The sequence below is a fragment of the Propithecus coquereli genome, unplaced genomic scaffold (genome assembly GCF_000956105.1).
Source record: "Propithecus coquereli isolate 6110/MARCELLA unplaced genomic scaffold, Pcoq_1.0 Scaffold13, whole genome shotgun sequence".
Lineage (NCBI taxonomy): Eukaryota > Metazoa > Chordata > Mammalia > Primates > Indriidae > Propithecus > Propithecus coquereli.
The window spans coordinates 15737395-15757231 of record NW_012137191.1 but is presented as its reverse complement, the minus strand read 5'-3'; the positions used below and the strand labels follow the sequence as shown (position 1 = coordinate 15757231).

General features: G+C 31.5%; 1 protein-coding gene across 2 annotated transcripts in view; it reads left to right on the top strand.

Annotated features, from left to right (window-relative positions):
- Positions 1-19837, top strand: part of LCORL (ligand dependent nuclear receptor corepressor-like) — a 174437-nt gene that overhangs the window by 47007 nt on the left and 107593 nt on the right. For both annotated transcript variants that reach the window (XM_012638499.1, XM_012638497.1), the window contains exons 2-4: positions 2823-2888; positions 13755-13834; positions 14747-14876. In XM_012638499.1, the coding sequence (XP_012493953.1) occupies positions 2823-2888; positions 13755-13834; positions 14747-14876 (276 nt within the window). The remainder of the gene's footprint in view (positions 1-2822; positions 2889-13754; positions 13835-14746; positions 14877-19837) is intronic.

Sequence of the window (19837 nt, the reverse complement as noted above, 5' to 3'; positions counted from 1 at the left end):
TTTTTTTTTTTGAGACAGAGTCTCAGTTGCCCAGGGCTAGAGTACCGTGGTATCAGTCTAGCTCACAGCAACCTCAAACTCCTGGGCTCAAGCAATCTCCTGCCTCAGCCTCCCCAGTAGCTGGGACTACAGGCATGCACCACCACGCCCGTTTAATTTTTTTTTTTGTAGAGACGGGGTCTCACTCTTGCCCAGGCTGGTCTTGAACTCCTGACCTCAAGCAATCCTCCTGCCTCAGCCTCCCAGAGTGCTAGGATTACAGGCGTGAGCCACTGCGTCCAGCCTGTTTCTCTGTATTTGGAAATTAAGACATATGTTTCTAAAAGTCCATGAGTCAAAAAAGAAGATGTAATGGAAATTAGGAAATATTTTGACTGAATAATAAAGCAAATATATCAAAAGTTGTGGGATGCATCTTAAAGGAGTGCTTAGATAGAAATTTATAGCTTTAACTGCTTATATTGGAAAAGAAGAAAGGCTGAAATTTAATAAGCTAAATATCCATCTCAAGAAGACTTAAAAAAAGAGCAAAATAAACTGAAAATAAAAGACAGGAAGAAATAAAAACAGGAACAGAAATTAATGGATAAGGAAACAAATATGGAATAGAGAAGATCAAAGAATCAAAAAGGAGTTCTTTTAAAATACTAAAAATAATGTTAAAGGAAATACCAGGACAGTAAACCCAGCAAACATGTGGAAATACCTCATGATAATGAGTTTTCCCAAGAATGGAAGAAGGTTAGTTTAACATTAGAAATCAATCTGGAATTCATCATATTAAGAGATTTAAAAAAGAAAAGGGACAAAATTATTTCAGTAGATTCAGAAGAAGTTTGATAAAATTCAGCATCTATACACAATAGAAAAAATTCCTGGCAAGCTAGAAATAGAAGCAACTTCTTTAATGTGATGTAGTATTTATTTTAAAAGAATGTAACAAACATTTTATTAATGATGGCCCTTTGAATGCTTTCCCATTTAGATTGTGTGTAAGTCAAGGGTGCCTGCCTACTATCACCACTACTTTTTGACATCATAATGGAGGTCCAGCAAGGCAGTAAGGCAAGAACAAGAAAGGACAAAGCAATAAGGATTGGAAAGAAAAGAAAACCAAAACTATCATTATCTATAGGTGATATATATGTAGAGAATCTCCAAGAATCTACAAATAAATTATTATAATTAGAGAGTTTAGCATTGTTGGTAGATACAAAGTTAGCATGCAAAAAATCCATTGTATTTCTATAAACTTGTAAGAAACAAAACTTTTAACCAAAGATAACATTTACAATAGCACCAACACTGTGCAGTGTGAATAAATTTTAACAGGATATATGTAAGACTCTGGTCTTATCCACTAAGGAATTAAGAAACACTATAGAACAAAAGTATATCTTCTTATTTACTTTTTTCTCTTCAGTTGTTAATCCAGGAAATGTGCGTTGTTTAAATTCAGTGAGCCTATACAAGGAGAGGCTATACATTTTGTCTAACATAACATAAAATAATATCTTAAAACAGTAATTTGCAGTAATATTTTTGAAGCAGATTGATCACAACAAAATAGAATATCTTAGTAATAGGAGAGTTTGAACTTAATCTGTCTGAGTCTCTACCCAGTATGAAATTGTTTTCTACAGTTTTCTTGAAAGCTTGCTCTGGTGGTATGTAGTTCATTCACTTTTCTACCTGAAATTTCTACTCATGGGAACTAGGACTAAGTCATTTCAGAAAGATTTTATTCAGTACATATTTACCAAGTACCATGATAACTGCCTTACTTTGTCAAATCTAAGATATTGTTAGTTGGAAGATGCATCATTAGTTCATGTTTTATTAAATGAAAAAATGTGGTCACTTTTTGACTGTGACACATCCTTGATTATAAGTTGAATCTTGATTTTAGAGACGTTAAAATGATTTCCAAAAGCATCTTGTAATTCATGAAATATTTCTATAAAAGTATTACCAATGTTTCACAATTTAGGAATACCACTGAGAAAAATCTACTTTTTCTTTAATTTGTAGGGTCTGTCTTGCCACCTTTAGGTTTTCCCTCCCTGATCCATACATGTGTACCTTATTTCTTTTTCTTGGTTTCCCAATTATTTTGTCATCCTGATCATTTTTTTGAATGCCTGTAGTTTATTGTTTAAAATTGAATATGATACAGACTTCAAAATATGAATTTCTAAAATCTTAAAATTAGTATGTCCAAAAAGTAGAATACTTGGGAAATTAACGAACTAGGGTTTTGTTAACCTGACAAGATTTTCAATAATTTTTTTCCGTGAAATTTAAGACTGTCAATAGCAATGAACAAATTGTTGTGTTTTAGTTTTTACAAGTAGGTTTAAATTTTATACATTATACTTTTCACAGCAGCAGTTTCTCCCTATTGACATTCACTCATTTGTGTAATTGAGGTTAAAGATGCTATTTTTTTAATTAATATTTTTGGAAACAAATGTAATATATGTCTTGTAATTATTTTTCCCCTTTCTACAAGATGATTACCTAAGAAATCTCATAATATTTCAACTGAGGAATATTTCTAAATGACAAAGTTGTTTACTTATTTTAGTAGTGAATATTTGCATTTGAATATTTTGATTTCTTTATAATCATGTAATTTCTAGTAGTCAACATGGGACTCTTTATTATGTTGCATAATGCCTAGTTCAGCTTAATTCAACTAGAGGAAAAATAATACTTATGTTAAATTAATAACTTGCTGATTGATGTAGAGTTTATGGTTTTTTATTATTATAAAATGAAGCTTTCCTATGGTTAATATACTTTTCTTTCTTTAAAAACAGGTTTTGAGAGTATTTTAGAAGGGCTTTATGGACCACGGCTACGAAGAGACCTCAGTTTATTCGAAGGTAATTTTTTAAATTTTACTTAAAAATTTTAACCTCCTGCCCAAAATTGGTGTTTTACACCAACTTTATATTAAATATGAATATATAAACCATTTTAATTAGAAAACATTTAAAAATTAGTAATTAAAATAATTAAATTTTTAAATTACATAATGTCTTTTAAAAATATTTTGTTACATTAAATCATAATAGAGAAGACACTTGTTTTTAGCTAGTGATATAATTTTTTGTTTTATAAATTACATGCCCTAACTTACTCTTAAATATGATTTAGATAAATCAAATGTTAATTACATTAAATCTATTACATTGTTTGATCAAATCATTAAATTTTAATTAATTGAATTGGTAAATTTAAATAAATGTTCACTTAAATAAGTGTCTTCTACAAAGCTGTCACCCAAATTTTTGTTTCTGTTTTTTTAAATTCTGTAGTCTTTTTATATTTTTCTTAGTGAAACACAAACACTAGAAAGGGAGAATCCATGGCTAAGTGAACTAATGGACTTCCCTTTATCTGTTTTTGTCAGGATATCTCTTTCTAGTACCTGAAGAGCTAGAGATGTTATAAAACATTTTTTAAATGAAGAATTTATAGTATAGAATATTGAAAAAAGTCAAGGGTCTAATTTTTTTCTAGTTTTTACTGAGTTTGGGAAAGGCTCTTAGGTCATTTAAGCCTTTCAGCATATTTCTAATCTATAAACTTGGCTCTTCACTGGCATAGTTGGTGAAAATATGTAGAGTCTTTGTTGCTGTTATTCCAAGAAGAAGTATCGTTGGTGGTGTTATTGATAGTAATGATGCTGGTAATGATTAATAACAAAAAAAATGTTTTTAACTTTACAGGAATACATTTCTTACTAGATGTGACTTGCTTTGATTTTCTTTTCAACTTGTATCTAAAGGATATTCCTAAGTAGTAATTTCATGTTGATGTTACCAATTTGTTTTCAAACTTACGTCTTTAAACCATACTGAAATGCTTTTTCTCATATTTGTCAAAAATTATGGTTTTTTATTTCTGCTATTTATATAATGAGTTTCTTAATATTTCTTATATAAATTTTAAAAATTGAGTATAATTTATTATTTTAGGATTAGATTTTGTTCCCAAAGTGTTGCAACGTGCTTATAAATGTTTTCTAATACGTTTACCATCATATTTTATACAACTTATTCCAAAAAATAAAGGCTTACTATTAAATTGAAAGTATTAGTGATAAAATCTAATGTTTTTATTAAGGAATGGTTGGGAAAAAAGACTTCTTGTGCATTACTTAGTACAATTTAGGGCCCCTATGTATTACCAGTACAACTTTCCTAAAAGAGGCAGTTTGTCGATAAGTATCAAAAACCTAAAAAGAATACATACCTACACAGTATTTTTGCTTTTAAGTATCTTAAGAAGATAATCAGGTAAGTGTGCAAAAGATAAATTATATATATAAGGCTGCTTGTTGTAGTCCATTTAAGGTTATTTACAAATTTTTTTGCTATTTTGTATTAAAAAATAAGGGGCTATTTAATAAATTATTTTATATTCATGAATTAGAATATATGCAGACATTAAGAATTATGCAGTAGAGTTTCTTAACGTCATAGAAAGATTGCTAAGTTGAAGAAAAGCAAGTTGCATTGCATATACTATATACTAATTCATCTTGTTTTTATAGAAAATATGTTTTTATTGTAAATGGACTAGAAACACACAAAAATGTTCATGGTGGTTATATTTGAAGTATAGATTATGGATGATTTTCATTTCTTTTTATGTATGTGATTTTTTTAATATCAAACATGTATTGTATAATTTTAAAAATATTAAACTTTTAAAAACACACTTTGTATTTTTCTTACTGAAACTTATAAGTATTGGAAAGGCAGGTCTATGGGTGACTAAATTGAAAGCATTATATATTTTTACCAACTATTACGTTTTTCAGTGATATTGATCATATTATGTATGTAATAAGAGAACAGTGTAGAATATCTGATGAACTTTATTCAATTTTATAAATTATAGAACCATAAGGGAAATTTCATTTTATTGGGGCTCTCGAAATTTGTGAACACTTTCTTTCACATGTAACCTGTATTGTCTTCCTTGAAGTGGGAATGGGGACTATAGGGAATATAGGGACACAGCGATTTTTAATTTGTCCCATATAGTTTTTAAAGAACCTGTGAATTATCTTAAATGTATTGCCAGTGGCTTTAAGGTCTTTGAGGTCCTTAAACATTGAGGTCAGGGACATGGCATTCAACTTTGTATTCCTAGCAACCAGTCAGAGTTAAAAAGTATTTGAATAGCTTGTTGGAGCCCTTGGGCTCCCTGACTCCTGTATGGCAATGTAGGTTACAGGTTTGCAGCTGTTATCTCCTATTGCTCATGATACAGGCAGCCTAAAACTCAGATTGCCACTCTGTGGAATACTGCCTTGTGTGTTCAGAGTTTTATATTTATGTAATACTGTTTGTTATTTATTATAGCCTCTTCTTCCAAAGGCAGTAGCATAAATATTCGTGGAATATTTTGATCTGTGATATAATTGCTGTGATACCGTAGTTTAGCTGTTTTATTGTTGCTTAGAAATGTAGAGCACTAGGATAGAACATTTTTATAGGTGTATCTGAAATTTTATCTTACAATTCATTTACACATTGTGTAGTGTCAGTATAAGTTTTCCACTTTGATTTTTGATTGAATTATTTCTGTATCTTCTATCTGGTCAGTTTTATGTGCTAACTCTGTTACCTTCTATTATACTTTGATACCTTTCTACTGGGACCAAAAGTATCTCAAAGGGTCCTTTTCTCTTCTGTGTAAGAAAGAGGAGAGAAAGGTTTTGTTTGAGACAGGATCTTGCTGTCATCCAGGCAAGAGTGTGGTGGCCTAATAGCTCACCGGAACCTCAAATTCCTGGACTCAAGCGAAACTCCTGCCTCAGTCTCTCAAACAGCTGGGAGTACAGATGTGTGCCACCATGACAAGCTAATTTTTTTGTTATTTTGTAGAGATGGAGTCTTGCTGTGTTGCCCAGGGTGGTCTGAACTCCTGGGCTCAAGCAATCTACCCACCTTGGCCTCCCAAAGTGCTGGGATTACAGGTGTGAGCTGCAATACCTGGCCTAACTAAGTGTTTTAAGTTGAGAGAGTGATAGTGGTAATGCGAGAAGTCAAAAGTTTTCTGCTCCTTCTGCTCATTTGATGAGCAGGGTTATTCAGTTATGAATCACAGAGCTAAAAGTATATATGAACTGTTTTAACAACCTGTCTTCAGTCAGATGAATAATATCCACACAGAACATGACCTTAAAGACAGAAACTCCGAAATGTGCCATCCCAGTGTTTTATCATTCTTATATGGCTAAGGAAAGCTTTTTCTTAACTCTCTTAATTTTAATCATTTCTTACTTTATCATAGTTTTACACTGAATTTAATACTTTTATCTGATATATTTCTAAGCAATGCTGACTAATTTTAGTTTCACAAGTTTTTCTGCTGAGCTTATGAATTAACAAAGGAAAAAATCTAAAGAATCAAGAATTTAACCTATGCTTGATGTTTCTTCAGCATTCCTTTCTTACTTGCTGTTCTTCCATATTCATATTTGAAGTCAGTGGTTATGTACTTCCTTGCCTTCTGGCAACCCAGGTTGCAACTTACTCTTACTTACTTACTCACTCTTACTTCCCCCACTTCTGTTTATTTGTTTATATAGTTATGTATGTATGTATACATGTATATTTATGTTCCTTCCGAAATTAGTTATTATATGAAGGGCTGAATGTTCTAAGGAAATAAATGCCTGTATTTTATTTTTAAAATATTATTTCTTTATATATAAGTAACACATGTTCATTTTAGAAAAATAAAAAACATAGGTAAGCCAGAAAGAAAAACTTACCCCTAATCCCACTACCCAAAGGTAACCTCTATTAACATTTTTATATAAATGTAAAATAAGTTTGCATATATTTATTCTTTTATTAAAATGTACACTGTATGCATAGTGTGTGTATATATGTATGCATACATATATACAGACTGTATGTGTGTTTGTGTATATAATACACACACATACTTTTGTGCCTATTATGTTTATTCACTCATATGTCATTTGGGTATAGAAAGTTCTAGATCATCATTTTTAATGGCTGCACAGGACTTGTTGTAGAAATACTATAATTTAGTTAATTAATTCATTTAGTATCCCATTGCTGTATATCCATTCCATTCTTTTTCAGATGGATCTTGTACTTTATGTTCTCTTTTGTGCTTTTTTGAGGAGGGTGTTATAAAAATAGCTAAACTTTGCATCTCAAGCATTCTTTTTCTCACACATAGGCACATACTTGCTTCGTTGACCTTTTACCCCAAATGTTCAAATTTTGTTTCTCCAGGAGCCTTAGGTAAATTCTTCATCTTTTTTCTTGCTTTTTTGGATTAAAAAAGTTTCTAATCAAATTTTATAGCTAAAGAGTAATGGTATTATAATAATAAACCTGAATCTGTGCAAGGGTGAAGACAGCTATATGTTTTGAAAGAAATTTAATCCAGTGCTATCAAAGTTTAGAGCCTCTTGAAAAAGCATGTAGAAGCTATTCATTATGGACATCTCCAGCTTTTTTCTCATCCTGTTCTACATAAGTGTGCTTTCTTTGTTGTTGTCATTATTAAAAATGGTTTACTACTTAGATGCTAGGACTATGAGTATAGATATTCTTCACTGTACAAATTTGTATGCAGGAATCTAAATTAGTGTATGTTTTTAGATAAACCATTGGAAATCTGAGCCCTTGTTACTCACTGTTCTCAACTTAGAAACCAAATAAATTGGAGAACAACGGATTCTTCTGTATTATTCTAAATTACTTTTAATTATGAAATTAAATGCATAGTATTTATATATATTTAATTAATAGACTTCTAGTTTGCAAACCTGCTGTTGTTTCTGTGGAAAAATATAAGTTTCATCCTAATACCTTAAAAATCAACTTTGGCACACTGTGTGTGTTAAAGTTAAAAACTTCTGTATCATATACACTAGTGTTTTGAGAGGTTTACATTTTAATTTTTGAATTTTGATTCACAACCACTCCTAGTTTGAGTGTTTTTTTTTTTTTTCCAGCATATTATGGGGGTACAGATGTTTAGGTTATGTATGTTGCCCTTGCTCCCTCCTCCCCCCCGTTTGAGTGGTTTTGAGAGAAGGTTTTGAGTGCTGCTACTTTTTAATTTGTTGGAAACAAAACAGGAGTCCTATTTTTCTGTCTTCTTTTGTCTGTCTCATGACTCTTCGTCCTTTTGAGGAAAGCATAGCTATTCTCTCTTTTTGGAGGTCTCCAAAAAGCTTTAAATGTCATGAACTTCACACATTTATGTACTCTCAGAAAAGTTCCCAGTACTCTCTGCCTCTCTTTCTCTTCCATCTGCCCTAAATGCGCTTCTCTTGACATCACAGGACTTTTTAAGCAAAAATTTACTCAATAGGAACAGATTGTATGTGACATCAACTTCAGTGCAGTAGGCCTGTGGAAATCGGTTGATAGATGTTTATTGATTTTTCTCTAAGTGTGTCCACATATCAAAGGGATTATTTATATCAGGTCTGCAATCTATTGCATGTCAGCTAAATCCAGTGTCTTGACTGTTTTGAATGGCCTGTGAACTAAAAATGGTTTTTACATTTTTAAATAGTTGAAAAAAATTAACATCTCAAGACATGTGAAAATTATATGAAATTCAAACTTAATTGTTCAGTTAATAAAGTTTTACTGGACATAATCCGTGTCGTTCATTGATGGCTATGGCTGCTTTTGTACTACAATAGTAGAATTCAGCAGTTGTGACAGAGACCTATGGCTTGCAAAACCTAAAATATTTACTATTTGGCTGTTTATGGAAAAGGTTTACTGACCCCTGACTTACAACACTGACTGAAACTTAATCTGTTTAGCTTAATATCCTTTTTTCCAACTGTTAACACTATGATGATAGGGACAACAAAATGACTTTTTAATAAGATTTATTAGGTGAAATATTTTGAATGCTTATTTTGTATTAGATACTGATAGCAATAAGGAAAGAAAAATGAATAAGTAAGATCTCTTCTTGCTAGGAACTCATGGCCTCATATTAACTCAAAAGTCAATGGTTTTCTAGTATGAATTGATGGTGTTTTGTATTATAGAATTAAAACCAGAGAATCTAATACTATTTTATAGCTATAAAAATTATATTATTATTAATGAAAGTCCATAGTTTACATTAGGTTCATTCTTTGTGTGCTGTACAGTTTTATGGGTTTTGCCAAATATATGTATATAGTATCATACGCAATATGTATCACTGCCCTAAAAATCTCCTATACTATACCCTGTTAATCTATCCCTTTTTCCCCACAACATGGCAAACACTGATCTTTTTACTGTCTCTAAAGTTTTATCTTTTCCAGAATGTCAGTATAGTTGGAATCATACAGTATGTGGCTTTTTCATATTTTCTTCTTTCACTTAGAAATACGCATTTAAGGATCTTCTGTGTCTTTTCGTGGTTTGGTATCTCTTTTCTTTTTATTGCTGAATAATAATGCCTTGTGCAGATGTTCCACAGTTTGCTTATCCATTCACCTATTGAAACAAGCCTTGGTCATTTTCTGGTTTTAGTTATTATGAATAGGCTGCTTTAAACATTGATATGCAAGTTTTTGTGTGGACAAAAGTTTTCAACTCATTTTGGTAAATACTTAGGAGCACCATTGATAAATCATGTAAAAAGACTATTTAGCTTTGTAAAAAACTGCCGGACTATCTTCAGAAGTGGCTGAATCATTTTGCATTTCCACTATCAATGAATGGAAGTTCCTGTTCCTCCACATTCTCTCCAGTCTTTGATATCAGTGTTTTAGATTTTAACCATTCTATTAATAATAAATATGTAGCAGTGTCTCATCGTCTTGATTTGTAATTCCCTAATGACATGATATTGAGCATCTTTTCATACGTTCATTTGCCATCTATATCTTCTTGGATGATATGTCTGTTCAGATAAGTTGTGGTATTTGGGTAATGATGGAATCATAGAATAAGTGAGGAGATATCTTCTCTTCCGTATTCTGAAACGGATTGTAGAGAAACCATCTGGGCTGGTGCTTTATGTCTTGGAAGGTTTTCAGTTAATGATTTAATTTCTTTAATAGATACAGGCCTATTGAGGTCATCTATTTTGCCTTGTGTGAGATATGGTATTATAAATTGTGTCTTCTGAGGAATTGGTTCATTTCATATAAAGTTGTTAAATTTGTGGATCTAATGTTGTTCATAATATTCTTTTATTAATATTATCCTTTTAATGCCCATAGGATCAGTAGTGATGGCCCATCTTCCATTTCTGATGTTAGAAATTTGTGTTTTCTCTCTTTTTTTCTTAATTGACTAGCCAGGCTTGGCTAGAGGTTTATCAATTTTATTGATCGTTTCAAAGAACCAGCTGATCCTAATTTTTAAGAAGCCATAAAATATAGACTGGAAGGATCTGTAGCAAAATGTTAATCATTATCTTTGGATGATGGGATTATGAATAATTTTTCTTTTCTCTGTACTTTTAATATAGTTAATATGTAGCTTCATAATGAAAAATTATTTTCTAATTACATTGCCCACTGTTCAGTATCTTTCCCTCCAGATCAACACAGTTATAATCAGTGTTTCATGATCTTTATAAAAAATCTCATTTAATATTCTTCTTTTTTTCATTTCTCATTGGGTTTCATTTCTGGGAACTCTAAATTTATATCCTATGGATAAAGGATACTAAAAAGTATAGAAATCTTAAAAAGAAATGAGGTTATTTAGAAGAAGACAATGAGGTTATTCAATAGATGTTGAACTTGTTAGGTGTGTTACATGTTTTAATTTAATTTTTTACTATAGCCTTAAGATGCAGTTACTATTCTCTTCATTTTACAAACAAGGAAACTGAAACTCAAGAGAGGTTAGCTTGCCTGAGGCCACATTTAGTATGTAGAAAAGCCCATGGTTCAGTACAAAGGTTCTCTGATTTCAAAGTCTGGATTAGGCAAAATGATTGTAGCCAGACTTTTAACTACAGGAGAATATATCCATGGTGGAAGGTTGACCTTTGTCAGTCATTTATTATCAGTTTTCATTATGACATTGGTTTTTATCGATAAAGCTATTTCTGTAAGGTATATAATTAATGTTTTTTGAACTTACACCTTCACATATTAAAGTTTCGAAAAGAGAGATAACTTCTTTTAGAGAGGAACATCTGATTCATTGTCAAATTTTGATAGGTAAAATGAATATTTTATTCTAGTATTTATTTAATGTTTAGTGACATGATAAGATAACCTGGGAAGAGGAGAGGATATCTGACCTAGAGTTGATTCTTTAAAATCTGTTTTCCCATATAGAAAAAATATATCCCACCATCATTTATTTGGACTCAAAATTCAAAGTTAATATAGAAAGAGTAATTATTAAATACTCGTAAGTAAATCTTGAGCTTAAATACTTGTAAGTACATTTTGAGCTCTTCAAAATTTAATGGCCTTTATGTATTCAATTGAATTCAGTGCCATTTACTTATGTAGGCATTTATTTTGATTAACATTTTCTTGAACAATTCCTGTTAAAATAACTAAAATAAGTGACATAATCTCAGCACGCCTTGAGTTTTATTTTACAAGTGACAATTAATTAATCTAAGGTTGTCGCTTGAGTTTTGAAACCTTACTACCATTTTTCAAAAATACCTCTTCTCTAGGTCTACCAGCTATTTTAAAAAAATGCTTTTATAAGGCCATGATTAAAAAAAAGGGAGTAAGATTTCCTTCACCTATCAAAATTATATTATGCTTGGCATATGAATCGTATTTTGCAATGATAGTGCTGCATTTCAAACAGTTCCAAAATCTATTGTACGCTTATGGGTGATCTGGTTCAGCTGGACTTCAAGCTTTGGATGGTGTTAACATCTTCTCCACAAGAACTTCAGGTCCAAGACTGGAGGAGTAATGGCTTAATGAGGCAAGGTCCTTTTATGTTGGATGGTGGAAACTCAAGAAGACTGGGGGAAACTTGCCATGCCTTTTAAAGCTTCATCGTGGAATGGCATGTTATCACTTCTCCCCCATTCATTCCATTGATTAGAGAGCTATGCTTCCCTAGTAAGAGACCCTATGCAGATCTTACAGTCAAGAGTCTGTATATGTGATTCTTTTCTAGCCAGGGGGTGAAAGGTTGAAAACGACATAAGCCTACATAGCTACAGTTCTATAAGGACTGGGTTTTTAATTGTATAGATTGCTTAAGCTTTTTGATTTGTCAGGTTGTTTACAGAAAGTCACCAGTTTTCTTAAGCATATATTTAATTAAAATTATTTGTCTTCTGCAAGTTAACCTTATTAAATACATGTACAGTGGTACAGGATTAAAAAAACCAATGACTAGTAATTCTGCCTTGTTTGTAACTAGCCTTTTCATGGTGTTTTATAGTTTATAAAGTATTTTCCCATTTTTTCTTTTGATGCACAAAGAAGTTAGGTGATGTGATCCTTATTTTACATGAGGTAATTAAAACAAAAAACTGTGTAGCTTGAAAAGGTTACAACTTAGTGAGATTCCATCCCAGATTTTGAGAGGCTTCAAATTCACTTATCTTTCTAGTACTGTATACTGCCCTTATGTTCCAAGTGCATGTAAATATTAGTAATATATTTGTGTACCACTGAAGAAATCAAAGGGAGATATTACTACACTCTTTATGTTCCAACAAATTATATTATCATCTATTCTAATCTGTATATCTGGGTTGATTCGGAGGGTCCTAGGGGCTGATCCTAACTAGTATTTATTCATTATGATTCCAAAAAAGGTAAATTTTATTTTCTGTGTAATTTAGTAGAGACATATATTCAAATTCATTATGTATTTCCAAAAGTATGTGAGAAAATTACTGTGGTAGAGCAGTGTTTTTCACATTAGTCACAATTTAGCTCCCTCAGATGATAATGATTTTATGTTTAGAGTTTCATGTATGGATTTATTTGGGGAAAGAAATCAGGGGGAGTTTCTACTGCCAGGGCTAAGTTCAAAAATCACTGTCCATAGCAAGTATGGTTAGGGTGACAAGGTTATTATAACTTCATAAAATTCCTTCAGTAGAAAATGTTTCTGTTTTCCAGAAATTCTCTAATATATTACAACAGTTGAATTGTAAGACATATTCTTCTGAAAATAAAATCCATGTTTTGTATTGAATAATATACTTTATTTGTTTACCTGATTTTTACTCTAACTTTTGCAACAGCCTTTTGAACAATGTAACAAAAATCTGATCTGACTTTTGAGCTATGGATTTCTACTTGTTTCCTTGGGCATAATTTCATTTTCTTAAATCTGTGTACTTTTCTAGCGCTTTCTTCCATTTCCCTATTTTGTGTTGTCTTTTATGGTATGCAAAATTTATTCCTTTCCTCTCCATATCTTCCCCTTTGTTCTGTTTTCTTTCATAGTGAAAATAAAATTAATGGACATTGATAAATTGAATCTTTTAGAAGGTTAGATGATAATTAAAACCCTACTGTTGGTAAATTATTAATTTATAAATAGCTCATTGTTCTTGCTGTTTTGTCCCATAATAGTGCACAGTTACTCTCCTTACAGCCTTCTCTGTTTATTTCTTTATAGATGTCATCAGTTAAAGTTAGTCCTTCTTCCCTTATTGTTTAGTAGTTTTTTTTTTTTTTTAATATGAGCCATTGCTGTGGAGAGTGGTAATTTTATTTGTTTTAATAAAAGTTAGTGTATTTAATGAATTTTTTCCCTCTTTTAAAGACTGTGAACCAGAAGAGCTGACTGACTGGTCTATGGATGAAAAATGTTCATTTTGTAACCTACAGAGAGAAGCAGTCAGTGTAAGTTTTAGTGCTACGAAATTATTTTTAAACTAATGCGCAATTGTAAAACAATTTTTTTTAATCTAATTTGTTTTGAAAATTTGTCACTCACAGTGGAAGTTTAAATACTTGATTCTGGTAAATGAAAAGAATATTTTAAAGTCTTATATTAGAAGTCTAACATTGAGCTTAACTTGCAGGTGAAAATGCTAATAAACTCACCTTTTTGCTTATTTATTTCACATTTCTTTCTTATCATTCCCTGACTCATGAAGTTCAGTTCAGGTCTATTTTATATTTACGTATACAGGGGTGAACTTGGAGGCCTACTTTGATCTGAGACCACCCTAAAATCTGATTTCTTAGGAATCAATAATAAGGGGATAATGTGCTATTTTTAGCCTTTCACTTATTCTTGAAGTCTTTTGATATCATAATTATCTCCTGTGTAAATGATGAAATATTTAAGTGTCTACCGTATACAGGGCATAACCTATGCAACTAGCATCTTATGTGGTGGGAAGTCCTGATTCCTTTTCTACTGTTGTGAGAAGGGCTGAGAAGAAATGAGAACTTGAGAACCGATACCAATTTTGGTCAGATTAGTGGGTAAACATATCTGCTTTGTTGTTAAAACTCTGATAGGATGACATTACAGGCTTGCCATGTAGTGAATTTATTCAAGTATGTTTTATCTGCTCTTCCCTTTTTAAAAAAAAAAAAATGCAATTTTGCTAAGGAATAAGACTATTTTGACCCTCTATCAGAGCTAAATTTCTTTTTTCCTGACTCTTGTCCCAAATTTTGTGTTCCCTCTATATAATTCAAAAGAATAAATGGGAGTTTAAAGAATTAACTTTTTGCCATTTTTAATGGAATTCCATGTTTAAATAAGTGATTTTGTATATTGTTGTTTTCTTATACTTTTAGGATTGTATACCATCTCTTGATTCTTCACAGTCAACACCAACGGAGGAGCTATCATCTCAGGGCCAGTCCAACACTGATAAGATTGAATACCAAGCAGAAAATTACCTAAATACACTCTTTCGAAAGAAAGGTAATATTGATATGTTTTCTCATTTAAAATTTGCAATAGAAATCTAAAATGTTTCAATTTTTTCCACAAGAAAGTCTTTTACATTCCAATCTCTCTATTTCATTTTTGATTATTTCTTTATCCTTAAAGTTTCTTCATATTTTTAGGGACAGTAGGATTCTCACTTACTCTAGTGCTAGTCTTCGATTAGGGATTCCTTTTCAGCGTTCTATTCTCAAATCTCTCCATGACTTTATCTCCCTGACATTTTCCTTGTCTATTAATATGCCCCTTTTTAGAATTTTTATGCTTCTGGTCTTTCTTATTTTATTGCTGTTCTCAAGACTTCAAAAGTTGTTTGATATTCAAAAAGTTACAAATATATAATACTATACTGCAAAACTATCTCTAATAATGTAACAGTTAAATCATTTATGTGCTTTTTTGGAGTATATTGGCCGACTTGCTATTTCAGTATTTGTTTGGTAGCTTGAATATGCTAATTTGAATTAAAAAGTCAATGTTCTTTTTTACTTCTTGTCTGTCTAAATGATTCAAACCAAATAGTTTTTGTTTTACTTGTTCCCTTACTTGACACACATGTATCAAGCAGAAATAGTTTTTATATTTTAGTTACTTGGGAAAAACACAGAAACATAGAACCTTTCATTTTTTGTTCTTGACTGTTCCTGCAGGAGTAGTGTCTTATTTCTACCACAGGGACCTTTGGAGTGAGTTACAGTGTGTGTTGGGGTAGGAAGGTGGATTCTTGTATCTCTCAGTTTCTGGAGATTGAGTAAACATTACCATATTGTCATTTAGTTGTTAACCCTATTTTTCTCCTCTTTGGAATTAGGTGTCACCAGATGTTTTCTATTAAATTGATAACTGTCATTTTTTATTCAATAATGTTAAAACAGTCCTCACCTTTGAGAAAGGAGTCTTTTGTTTAGTCATAAGTGTTATAAATTCTTTTATGTTGAAATATGGGAATCCTCTGATTAGAAAAATTATTAGTATAATTCAAAGGCCTGAAGTTAAGAACTGTATTTTTGTTTAAGTGCAAAGGACTGAAGATCTTTTCATGTGTGTTACTGAAGTACTTAGTGTTGAGAAATTTGCATTATCTTTTAAAACAAATTCTTTTTTCAAAATTTTTAGTCTAAACCATGTTAAAAATATTTTATAGCCAGGCTCGGTGGCATGTGCCTGTAGTCCCAGCCACTCAAGAGGCTGAGGTGGGGCGATAGCCCAGGAATCCAAGGCCAGCCTGGGCAATATAGCAAAACTCTATCTCCAAAAAAATAAAAATAAAAAACAAGTGTTTTACATGCTTTCTTTAATAATTTTATAACATTAATTTCGAAGATTTTATTCTATCAGTATATTTATACTAGGTATGTTATCAGACTTATATCACTAAGAGAACTGAAGAAAATATACACATTTACGGGGACACACACACACACACACACACACACACAATAAGTTTCATTTACCTTGAAACTCATTACTCAGTCTCATTTTCCTTTGAGTCGTTTGTAATGTTAATAACTAGAATTATCAATAATAGTAACTTTTAATTTTTGATAGTATGGAGTTAGCCTATGCTCCATTCCCCTATTAAGAGTAATCAGTAAAAACTTGGTACTATTTCAGCTGATTCAAGCATCTGGGTCTCCGTGAGGTCTCCTACCAATGGTTGGGTGAGTGTTCTTGGATATTTAGTGACTTCTCCATTTGGAGATTTCTTGTTTTTTCTTCAAAATCCTTTGAAAGGTTGCACAGAGTTTTTAAATTAAAGATTCTTCTTAGTGTTTTTGCTTTATTTCAAGTCTTATCTTTGTTAATTTCTTTATTTGTAGTTCATCATCACTTTCTGGATTAAATTAAACATAAAGGTTTTTCTACTTGTTTACTTGGATTCGTTTTTATCATTTTATTAATTTTTTAAAAATTTTCTTTCAGTAGAATTAGAGATTTCCAATATGATCTGACCACAATGGGGCTAGAAGATAATAACTTAACTCCTTTACTTGTTGTTTTTTTAAGTTCTACTATTAACTCTACTTTGAAATAAAAACCAGGAAATTTGTTTTTAAAGACAGGAAATACTTCTGAGTCTTTGGAGTAGCAAATAACGTATGTCTTTTTAGTGAAGATTTTGTTTCCTGAAGATTTCCCAAATTTGGTCATTTTTAGGAATTCTGGACATTGGTAGCATTAGTATTACTGATACTTTAAATCTGTTGCTTAATTTGAGGAGCATATGCATGTTGATCATCTTACAAAATATAAAGAAATCTTTTAATATCCTTATTGTACCTAATTTATTTATTGCCTTTCCCAACTTATATTTTTGGGGATGTACTAATGGTATATGTAAGCTATTAATATTGAGAATATTACTACTTGGAATAGTTATGATAATTGATGTCATCAATTATGATTACTAATCCCTTTCTTCTGCTTTAATTTAGTTCCTTATTAAGATGTAGGTGTTGCTTATTATCATTTTAACAGGTAGGGAGAATGAAGCTCAGAGACATTAAATAACATGTCTTTTAGCTATGTGTTATGAACATTTGAACCCTCAAGTGAAAATTAAAAAGATGGAAGATGTTCTCTGTGAAGAGCACCTAGATTCTTTTCAGTGCTAAGCAGAAAATCTTTGCATTCTCTGCTGTTTAGCAGCCTAGGATTAGAATTATTTTATTTGAATAGGCAGACTAGAGAGGAACTAACTATGAGAAAGGCTCTATATTTCTCATAGGTTTCTATTTTTCCTTTATATGAACTGTGAATAATTTTAGTGATTGGTTCCCTTGTAGTGTTTAATAATAGATAGATTGTAGGAATGTAACTGGCCTTAGAGTTTCTTAGTAATGAAGGAAACTTATTCCTTAAACTAAATATGGCTCAGGCAATCCCTTCTAATTCAAAGTTAATCAAAAATACTCTTTCAGGGTTGAATAAATTGAATGGGGGTGAGGTATGTCCTAGTACAAAGGTGAACTTTTACCTAGTTTTAGATATTCGTATTTTAAAAATGTTTCAAAATTGAATTTCTTTTAGAGGTTAACCCTGAAATTAACTAGCGTGCTAGAATAGAATGAAAACTCCATGGTAACAGGGACTTTATTCTGTTTATTGCAGAACCTTCAGCATCTAGGACAGTACCTGTCACATCTTAGGTCCTGAGTAAATATTTCTTGAAAGAATGAATGAATACTAAGATAAACTATATCCAGGTGTCTTCCAGTTACTCTAAATATTCAGTGATATTAGTACTTCATTTGGTTCTACTTGAAGAAGTATTTAATAAATTATTTAGCATGGACATATAGTTTACCTTTCCCTGCTTTGTACTTAAGTATTACTGTGTATAGTTTGAATATCAGTCTGTTTTGGAAATGAATATACATACATAGGCATGTAGATATAAAATGCCCTGTCAAAAGCTGTTGCTATGAAATGTAAACTATTTTGGCTTTTTGCTTCACATTCCCTGGTCACCTGAAGTATGTAAGTCAGTGGCTTATGATTCAGGAAGATGGTTCATCTTTTATTTTAAATTGAAGACTGCTGGACTTCACTAAATTGGACAGATAGTATGCATATAGTAGCTAAGTGAATCATACTGCTAAATGTATAATAAAATGAAACTGTCCTTCATCAAAATATGGTATGCTCTTCCTGCTTCATCTTTTACCCTCACACATGCTTAGCATTCATGTAACTACTATTCTGGTATGTTGGGTTATTGTTTCCCCCAAAGATTTTCCTGATGGATTTGATGCAGTTAGTTGAAAACTCCTATTAACCAACCCTTTTCCCTAAATTAATTGATAGCCACGTTTTATATGTAAAGTTTTCCATGCCTTTTCTGAATTCAAGCCTTTTTTTATTCTAACTCTTAATGTTTAAGTGTTATAGCATGAAATAAATACTCATACAGTTCACTAACCAATTGGGTTATCACTAATGATAAAACGTTTGGTTTCTTAGAAACAGGCAATGTTAATTTTTTACATTGCTCTTCTCTAAATGCAAGCATCCTTGAATGGCAATGTAAATTTGACATGATTCATTCAGGCCTTAAGTGGTTTTTATACAAGCGTTTCTTTGTGGTATCATTGTGGTCATTCTTTGGATTTCTCTTATATGGTTTGCCCTTTTGGAACTCTCAGGGAACTAACTATATGTTAGTGACATAAAATAATTCATTGTGAGCTGCATTCAGAGGTGTTTATGAAAAGATTTTTCTTCTTTTCTTGCCAGGTACTTGTAGGGTATTAATCAAATTCTAAGAACATACTTAAAATTAGAACTGAGTCTAATACTTCTTTGCATTTCTAATAAAATCACTCTTTTACTTGTGATACCATCCATAGAAGGAATTAAAAGAAACCTACCAGATCATTCATTATCACCCAGATTGTTATCTTTCTGCCTTTTGTATTTCCTAATTTGACTCATCTTCTACCCCTTTATGAGCACCCAAATCCTTTCTACCATGTCTCCTGGCACTCGTCTATTTTCTGAGTGTTTCCTTTGCTTTATTGCTGCAATTGAAACCTATGTATTCATAAAGGATGCTTTTGTAGCCTCTCACTTGCTGATTGTTTTTAATTCCTTATTTTACATAATACAGGGATGATAAAAACTGGCAGGCAACCTCCAAAATCTTTGTAGTTGTTTCCCTATCATTTATTTACCCTACTCCTTCAAAACTCTGAGCTCCTTTGAAGCACATGACATCAAAATAGTCCAGCTACATTACAATGTTGCAGATCTCTACCAGCCTTTTCATACTGTTCCCATCATAGCTCATGGTGACTTCAAATTCTATATAGCTGTTACATCCAACAATTTGGCCTTTCAGTTACTTGATCTGTTTATCTCCAATGATCTTTCCTTCTTTCTAGGCACCTTTTCCCACATCCCTACACTTTTACCACTTCCCAAATCTAATTTCAACC